This window comes from Rhea pennata, unplaced genomic scaffold (assembly GCF_028389875.1).
Source record: "Rhea pennata isolate bPtePen1 unplaced genomic scaffold, bPtePen1.pri scaffold_32, whole genome shotgun sequence".
NCBI lineage: Eukaryota > Metazoa > Chordata > Aves > Rheiformes > Rheidae > Rhea > Rhea pennata.
The window spans coordinates 4,087,694-4,096,288 of NW_026907679.1; the positions used below are offsets into that span (position 1 = coordinate 4,087,694).

Genomic DNA, 8,595 nt, shown 5'->3' on the forward strand with positions numbered 1-8,595 from the left:
TGCCCAAGGCAGCTGGGAATGGGACTGATGTGGAGATGTGGAGGTCCCTGCTCCTCCTGGCACACTCAGCCAGCACAAACGGGAGCTCCAGACAGGGAGCTGAATGAAGGTCCTGCTGCAAAGGAGTAAAGCAGTGTGTGTGTGTGTGTGTGTGTGTGTGTTTGTGTTGGTGTGGGTGGCTGTGAGAAAGGCAAAGAGTTTTGATCAGAAAGATCTCCTGACATCTACTGTCTTTTCTTGCTTCTGCAGCCTGCCACATCCAGAGGGAGCAAGATGTCCAACAGTAGCTCCCTCAACGAGTTCCTGCTCCTGGCATTTGCCGATACATGGCAGTTGCAACTCTGGCACTTTGTGCTGTTCCTGGGCATCTACCTGGCTGCTCTCCTGGGCAACCGCCTCATCATCACAGCCATAGCCTGTGACCACCGTCTCCACATCCCCATGTACTTCTTCCTCCTCAATCTCTCCATCCTTGACCTTGGTTTCATCTCCACCACTGTCCCCAAATCCATGGCCAATTCCCTCTGGAACACCAGAGCCATTTCCTATTCAGGATGTGCTGCCCAGATCTTCTTCTTTATCATCTTCATTTCAGCAGAGTATTCTCTCCTCACTGTCATGGCCTATGACCGCTATGTTGCCATATGCAGACCCCTGCACTACAGGACCCTCATGGACAGCAAAGCTTGTGTCAAAAAGGCAGCAGCTGCCTGGGCCAGTGGCTTTCTCTGTGCAGTGCTGCACACTGGAAACACATTCTCAATACAATTCTGCCAAGGCAATGTCCTAGACCAGTTCTTCTGTGAAATCCCCCAGATCCTCAAGCTCTCCTGTGCAGACTCCTACCTCAGGGAAGCTGGGGCTCTTGTAGTTGGTGCCTGTTTATTCTTTGGGTGTTTAGTTTTCATTGTGCTAACTTACGTGCAGATCTTCACTGCTGTGCTGAGGATCCCCTCCGAGCAGGGCTGGCACAAAGCCTTTTCCATGTGCCTCCCTCACCTGGCCATGGTCTCTCTCTTTATCTGCACCTCATTTTTTGCCTACCTGAAGCCCCCCCATTTTTCCACCCCAACTCTGGATCTAGTGGTGGCTGTTCTGTACTCAGTGGTGCCTCCAACACTGAACCCCCTCATCTACAGCATGAGGAACAAGGAGCTCAAGGACGCCCTGAGGAAACTGCTTATATAGGTACAATGTCAGCACCAGTAACTATCCCATGTGTGCCACGCTTCCTTCACAGGGCATTTGTCATCAAGGCTCTGTGTTATGCATCTCTTTCTTAATTTTCTCTGATCTATTCTTGTAAAATGAAAAAAAAATACATTGTTTTGGTTTGTGTCACTTCTCAGGAATCTCTCATTTCAATCTGACCCAGGCTTCCCACTTTATCAGCAGATATGGGGGAACCTCAGAGCCCACTAGTCTGAACCCCCTCAGATGCCCTCTGGGCAACACAGGTAGCTTCCCTTTGCAATGTCTTCTCCAGCACTGATACCAAGGAAGCTCAGAGGAACAGAGTCGGACTCAGATGAGTACAGACCAGGTGACACCATGGTCCTGTGTCCACTAGGAGAGCTCAGCTCCCCTGGCCACAGTCAGGGTGTGATCTGCGATCCCTCTTTGGGGAGGGTGGCAGCCAGCTGTCACTGTGGCTGGTCCCTTCCCACTGCAGTGCTCCAACACTCACAGCAGATTAGGAGTGGGGAGGAGGAGAGTCTGGAGGCAGCCTGTGGAACAGGTCCTCTGCTCCTCAGCACCATCCCCACACTGCCACAGCAGCCATTTCCTTGCCACAGCCTTCGATTAGGGGGCTGCAGATTTCCTGGAGAATCATTCACCAAGAGCAGCAAGACTTTCCCCTTTCAGAGCTGTTCTCCTAAGTTCCACACTGTCCTGCTGTGTTCTCCTGTGTGTGTATGACCTAAGTGCCCTGGTAACGTGGTGCTTCCTTGCAGATTTCTGTGAGCTCAGGCAGGACCAGGCACTGGGCACCTTTATGCCAGACCTGGCCTCCAGAGTAACATTTCCATAATGAAAGCGGATCTCCTCTGTGATGTGCCTGAGATCTGGCCTTTCTGCAGAAGGTGGAGTCAAAATTAACCTCAAGGGATTGCACCCCAAAAGGTAATGCTCTTTTTCTTGTGAGCTCCATGGGATCCAGGGGATGAGCTCAGAGTCTCTGGCTGATCTGCTAGGGACTGAGGTCTGGATTCACGGCACATCTGTCAGTGACCAGTGTAGATGGTCTCTGAATTACCTGCCCTCAGCTGTCCCACAGGTGACAGTGCTGATGACAGATGCCCATCCTCCTGGAGGGGAATCAGAGCCATGAGGAGAGCTCAGGGGAGCTCCAGGCAGAGTGTGTGCCTCAGGTGGGCAGGGAATGGAGCCTCACAAAGTGAGGGATGGTCCACAGTGGAGTAACCAGAAAGTAAAGCACTTCATCCAGATATTCCTGGGAAAACAAGGGCTCTGCAATGCCTGGAGAGGCAGTGGGGACCCAGGAGGCCCAGGGAAAGGGCACTGGGGAGTGATTCCTGCACCCTCAGTGAAACACCACCGGCTGGAGTTAGTGCCCACCTAACACATCTCCTGCCATTGCAGATGGCCTGGGGTCACTCTGAACATGGTCCCTGAGCACAGACACACACCAGCAGTATCAGCAGTGGTCATTCCTGTCTGATGAGGTCTGCTTCTCAACCTGGCCAGCATGGCCAGGGCAGAGTCAGGAGTCACCATGTGACCCCTTGGCTCCACAGCCGCTCACTCTGCAGAGAAGCCCTGCCAGCCCAGGGTCCTGTGGGGAGCACAGGGCAGGGGTTCAGGAACAGTTGGCCTGGCCAGCATGGACACACTGACCTGGGGAAGGGCTTTCTGGAGAGCAGGGATGTCCCAGCAGAAAAGCCACGCAGCACTCAGAGATAGAAAATGAGAAGGAGAATGAGGTTTCTCTGTACTCCAGCTCGGGACAGATGGCTCTGCCTCTGGGGTAGCAGGAGCCACAGGGCCAGGGCTCCTGTGCTGTGCTGGGCAGAGAGGTGAGCATGGAGGGGCTGCAGGCAAACGGGGAAGGGGGTCTTCTGGGCACAAGAGCGGGAGAGGCAGAGAGTGACTGGACTCACTGTGGGGCCTCCTCCCCTTTGCTGGGAAGCTTGGGCCATGAACCATGTGGACATGAATGGTGTGGACGTGGCTGTGCCTGGCCCTGCACCTCTCGAATGCTGACCTGACCCTGTTCTCGTCCTGCTGACCCAGCTCCCCATCTCTACTATGCATTTGTCTCCTCACTATAGCCAGGAAAGCCTTGGCAAGGGAAGCTGGGACATGAGCAGATCCTAGAGAAGGTTGTAAGTGCAAAAGGTGACTCTATATCCATAACAGTCCACCCGATATCTGTAACAGCCACTCTATCTTGACAGCCAATTTCAAGGTGTAAGGAGAGCTTCAGATCTGGGACTCCTACACAGGTCACAGTGCATGCAGAAGTTTAGCTGCATGACAAAGCAAGGGCAGCTGCTTGGGCCTGATTTTGTGACACATAGTTGGGCAGGCAGGTTCTTCTGTACCACAGCTCGACTACTTAAGCATCATTTGTGATAGGGTTCCTGCTACAAAGAGGATGTGGTTGGGAGCAGCAAGAATGGGGCTGCTCTGTATAGGAAGGGAAGCAGAGCCAGGAGCAGAGGGCACCAGCAAGGCAGGCAGGGCAGGGACCCACCCATGGGAGGTGCCATCCCACAGTGCCTGGACAACAGGAGCAGAGCAGGCTGGGAGATGATAACTGGGGCCAGGCACAGTCCAATAACAGCAAGACAGGACTGGAGGACTCCAGTCGGCCCTACTTTGTGTGGGAGGCTGGACAGGAGACCTCCAGAGGCCCCCTCCCACTGAAACTCCTCTGTGACTCCATGAATTCTTGCTCTTCAGCCTCTGCTTCAGAAGCACTGCAAGCTCACTGTGCATGGGAAGCCCATGAACATCCCCGTGCTCCTACCCTCAAACGGGCATCTACTCCAAACCTGAAGCCTGGCCAGTGCCTTGGCCGTGCAGCCGAGGGCAGGGCTCTTCACCCCAATTTCCCTTCTTCTCACCCTGCTCCTGGCACTGGTGCTGCTGTGCCCATGTTAAAACCTCCTGGCACCAGGCTGCCCTGGGGCCCAAGATGGCCCCAGCTCCCTCCAGGGCTGCACTGGAGCCTTTCAGGAGTGAGCTGAAGTGGTGCTGGCACTGCCAGGGTGGATGAAGAGAGGGCAGCTCCCCTCTGCCATGCTGGGGCAGGGTCTGGGTCTGGGCACAGTGTTTCCCTGGGGACCTCCCAGAGAAGTTGCTCAGGGAGATCCTCCACCTCTGCCTGGCAGCAGCACCAGTGCTCAGGGTGCCAGGCAGGACATGCACAGATGGGAGAAGGAGGAGGAGCTCCACAGGGGGAACACCCTTCATGGCCTGGTGCCTTCCCCCAGAAACCTGCATTTGTCCTGCAAGCACATGGCATTTTTCCTCTCCCAGGCCTTTTCCAGCCCAACCCAGCCCCTCTCTGGCTCTCCTCACATCTCCTGCTCTCTCCACTGCCCACCCAGCAGAGCAGCCCCAGATAGGATGGCCCTACAGCAGTGCCTGCTGTAGGAGGCTGCAGAGCCCTGGACACTCACCCCACAGCTCCAGCCCCTCTGAAGGACACAGCAGCTCCTGTGGGGCAGAGAGGGGTGTGAGCCTCTCCATCAGCACCTGGGCTGGGGGTCAGCAGTGGCACAACAAATGGAGACTGATGGCTTCATGTCTCCACTGCTCCTATGAGCAGGAGGTCTTTAACTCTGGCTGCCTGCAGCCCCTTTGGGCAGCCCCTCTCCCCAGGACAGCACAAGAGTCCTGGCCCCAGAGCTCCTCAGGCAGCTCCAGTGACAGTGAACTGAGAGACATAGCAACGGGTTTTCATTTATTCCCCACTACAAACACACAATTGGTCCTTTGCTCTTCTCTGCAGATGTCCCTGCTCCCCAGAGAGCCTTTCCCAAGGTCAGTGTGTCTGTGCTGGCCTGGCCGGCCATTCCTGCACTGCTCCCCTAGGTTCCCCACAGAGCTGCAGGATCGCAGTGCTGCTCTGCAGGGTGAGTGGGCTATGGGGCCACTGGGTGACTCAGCACTGGTCATGATGGTCAGAGCAGAGCCAGCTGGACCAGCATCATTGCACCTGACAACCTCTCCCCCTGCCCCGGATTTGTGACAGTGGAGGATGGATGCAGCAATGACAGGGCATTTCTGAGAATCACACAGAGTGGCTGAGGTTGGAAGGGACCTCTGGAGATCATCTAGTCCACCCCCACCCTGCTCAAGCAGGGTCACCTAGAGCATGTTATACTGGATTGCATTCAGGGAGGTCTTGAATATGTCCAGAGAAGGAGACTCCACAATCTCTCTGGAAAACCTCTTCTAGTGCTCTATCACTCTCACAGCAAAGAAGATCTTCCTTATGTTCAGGTGGAGACTTTCACATTGCTCAGGATGTGTTCAGAGGTGTCATGAGATCCAGCCCACTCCCCCTCCTGAGAATGAAGAGCCCTGATTTGGTGCGTTCCTTGGTTTGTCCCTTTCCTTTTGATTTTGAGGGTCTCCACTCTGGAGAGTGCCAGCCCAGGCACACGCTGCCCCTGGAGTTCCCCTCTGTTTGCCAGGTGACTCCATATTCCCTTCCAGAAGATGACCATCTGTCACCAGCCCTCTAATATGTGGTACAGTCCCCAATAGAGACCTCTTTGACCACTCACCCTCTCCAGGGACACTGGGCACCCACAAGTGACGGCTAAATCCATCCCCATTCCCTCACGTATCACTCAAAAGAGTTGATGCCCCTTTGTCCATGGGAATCCCAGGCACAACAACAGGGCCTTTATGGGTGCAATTCCCTGAGCACATTCTTCACTCCTGCTTGGGAAGAAGAGCCCAGCCTTCAGGCACAGTACTAAGGAGATCTCCTTTTATTACAGAGATGTTACTTGGGAGGCCAGCTCTGACACAGTGGAAAGTCAATTTTAAGGAGGCCTCTGGATCACAGAGATGGGATTTGTGCTCCTGCAGGAGCAGAATGAATTCAGACATTTGTGCACAAATAGGACTATTACAGAGAGAATTCCTGCGGCACAAGTGTTCTGTGAGATAAACTGGGAATCACTTGTGAGGAGACATGGACAGCCTATGGCTGCTGTACTTGTACCAGCTGGAACAGTTTCCTCACTGACTCCTGGAGCTCCTTGTTCCTCATGCTGTAGATGAGGGGGTTCACTGCTGGAGGCACCATCGAATACAGAACAGTCACCACTAGATCCAGAGCTGGGGAGGAAAAATTGGGGGGCTTCAGGTAGGCAAACGTGAGAGTCACAACAAACAGGGAGACCACGGCCAGGTGAGGGAGGCACATGGAAAAGGCTTTGTGCCGGCCCTGCTCAGAGGGGATCCTCAGCACAGCCCTGAAGATCTGCACGTAAGTCAGCACAATGAAAATGAAACACCAAAAGACTAAAAAGACACTAACCACAATAAGCCCAACTTCCCTGAGGTAGGAGTCTGTGCAGGAGAGTTTGAAGATTTGGGGGATTTCACAGAAGAACTGGTCCACAGCATTGCCTTGGCAGAGTGGTATTGAAAATGTGTTCCCAGTTTGCAGCACAGCATTGATAAAACCACTGGCCCAGGCAGCTGCTGCCATTCTGACACAAGCTCTGCTGTCCATGATTGTGCCATAGTGCAGGGGTTTGCAGATGGCAACATAGCGGTCATAGGCCATGACAGTGAGAAGATAATACTCTGCTGAAAACAAGAAGATAACCAGGAAGACCTGGGCAACACATCCTGAGTAGGAAATGGCCCTGGTGTTCCTCAGGGAATTGGCCATGGATTTGGGGACAGTGGTGGAAATGGAGCCAAGGTTGAGAATGGAGAGGTTGAGAAGGAAGAAACACATGGGGATGTGGAGACGGTGGTCACATGCTACGGCTGTGATGATGAGGCTGTTGCCCAGGAGGGCAGCCAGGTAGATGCCCAGGAAGAGGGAGAAGTGCAAGAGCTGCTGCTCCCAGGTTCCCGCAAATGCCAGGAGAAGGAACTCATTGAGGGAGCTGCTGTTGGACATTTGCTGCTTTGGGGCACAGGGCAACTGTCCAAGGGGGGAAAGACAGTGACCACTTCTTTTCTCTGAGAAAAACTTTCAAATTTTCTTAGAAATACTACCCACTTAGCCACCCACCCCACAGTATAGACAAATTTCTTTTCTCCTTCTCAGGAAGACCTTCGTTCAGCTCCTCAGCTTCAGCTCCATCTAAGTGTTCTGGAAGGAGCGGAGGCCTGTCCTACTTTATAGCAGGTGGTATGTGGGGCTGGTTTGTGATAGCTCTGATTTTCACAATTGATGTGCCCACCTTTAAAGGAAAAGATCTGTTAATATCCTTACATACAGTTCTACAGAATTTGTGCTGCATACAGAGTGGCATTTTTTTACAGTTATTTGTTTGTAGATTTTTTAGATTCTTCCATCACATCTGGTGAGTGGTCTTTTTAAGGACAGATGATTTCATTTCTGCAAGGATGAAAAAAAAAAGAGAGAGAGGAGAAAGTGAATTGTAGTAAATGCTGGGTCAGGAGTGCTGTTGAGTCCTCCTGCCTTGCTCCCAGCTGCCCTGTGCTTGCACTTGCATTACCCGAAGGATGATTTCACCCACAAGTTACTCTAAAAAAAGACATTGAACTCCGATGAGATCAGGGGAGGCTGGTTTCAAAGCACAGATCTAACTCTGCTCTCTTTCGCAGCCCGAGGTGGAGATGTGATGGAGAGAACAGAACATTGCTCCTGACATACATGATTCGACCAAGGACTCTGTGAGCTGACTGCCGAGAGTGGAGGAAACTCTCAACACTTCCATTCTAGCCGAGGAAACGCTGGGTTCACTTCAGCTGCACACATACAAACGTGCTCAGGAGCATTTTCTGGTGTTAGTACCTCCTGAACTACTTGAAAGGGATCTCCAGCATTGCTAAGATCCAATGGGAGAGCTGTGTTCTTCTGGAGGGCAGCTTTCAAACACAGCAGGACACCATAAGGACTCACTCACATGTTCTGAAAAGGAGATCTTCTAAAGGGAGAGTCAAGTCGTCCCCCAGACCCTCAAATCACATTTCCCAGCACCCTGGGATGAGAACAGGCTGTGGGCACCTCAGCCCTCTGCAGACACCTCCATGGGAGGACCTCAGAGTGGGTGTCTGAATTTGTAGCTGAACCTCCAGCTGACAGCAAGTACAAGAGCAGAAAGGGAGAGGGAGGACCACGGGAGAGTTGCCTGAGTCCAGCCTACCACAGTGTTTCTGTGGGCACTTTCCTCACATTTCCCGAGAATCTCTCAGCTCCCTGGAGCTGTCCCCACTGGGAGCTCTTTCTTTGTCCCCATGTCTGTCCCCTGTCAGTGCTCCCTGACCCCATGCCACCCACGGGGCATTTGGCTCTGCCCTACAGACTCCTTCTGGCCAAAGGGTCCAGCCCAGGGGCATCTGCGTGTGCAAGACCTAAGGAGCAGGTGAGACTAAGCATGATGAGACTGGTGAGGGCTGCAA

General features: G+C 53.3%; 2 protein-coding genes across 2 annotated transcripts; one reads left to right on the forward strand and one right to left on the reverse strand.

Annotated features, from left to right (window-relative positions):
- The first annotated feature begins 273 nt into the window (after window positions 1-273).
- On the forward strand, window positions 274-1,188 carry LOC134154598 (olfactory receptor 14A16-like). Its single transcript, XM_062601274.1, has one exon. The coding sequence runs from the start codon at window positions 274-276 to the stop codon at window positions 1,186-1,188; it is 915 nt and encodes a 304-aa protein (XP_062457258.1).
- A 4,999-nt stretch (window positions 1,189-6,187) lies between these two features.
- LOC134154599 (olfactory receptor 14A16-like) lies at window positions 6,188-6,955 on the reverse strand. Its single transcript, XM_062601275.1, has one exon. The coding sequence runs from the start codon at window positions 6,953-6,955 to the stop codon at window positions 6,188-6,190; it is 768 nt and encodes a 255-aa protein (XP_062457259.1).
- Between the last annotated feature and the right edge of the window lie 1,640 nt (window positions 6,956-8,595).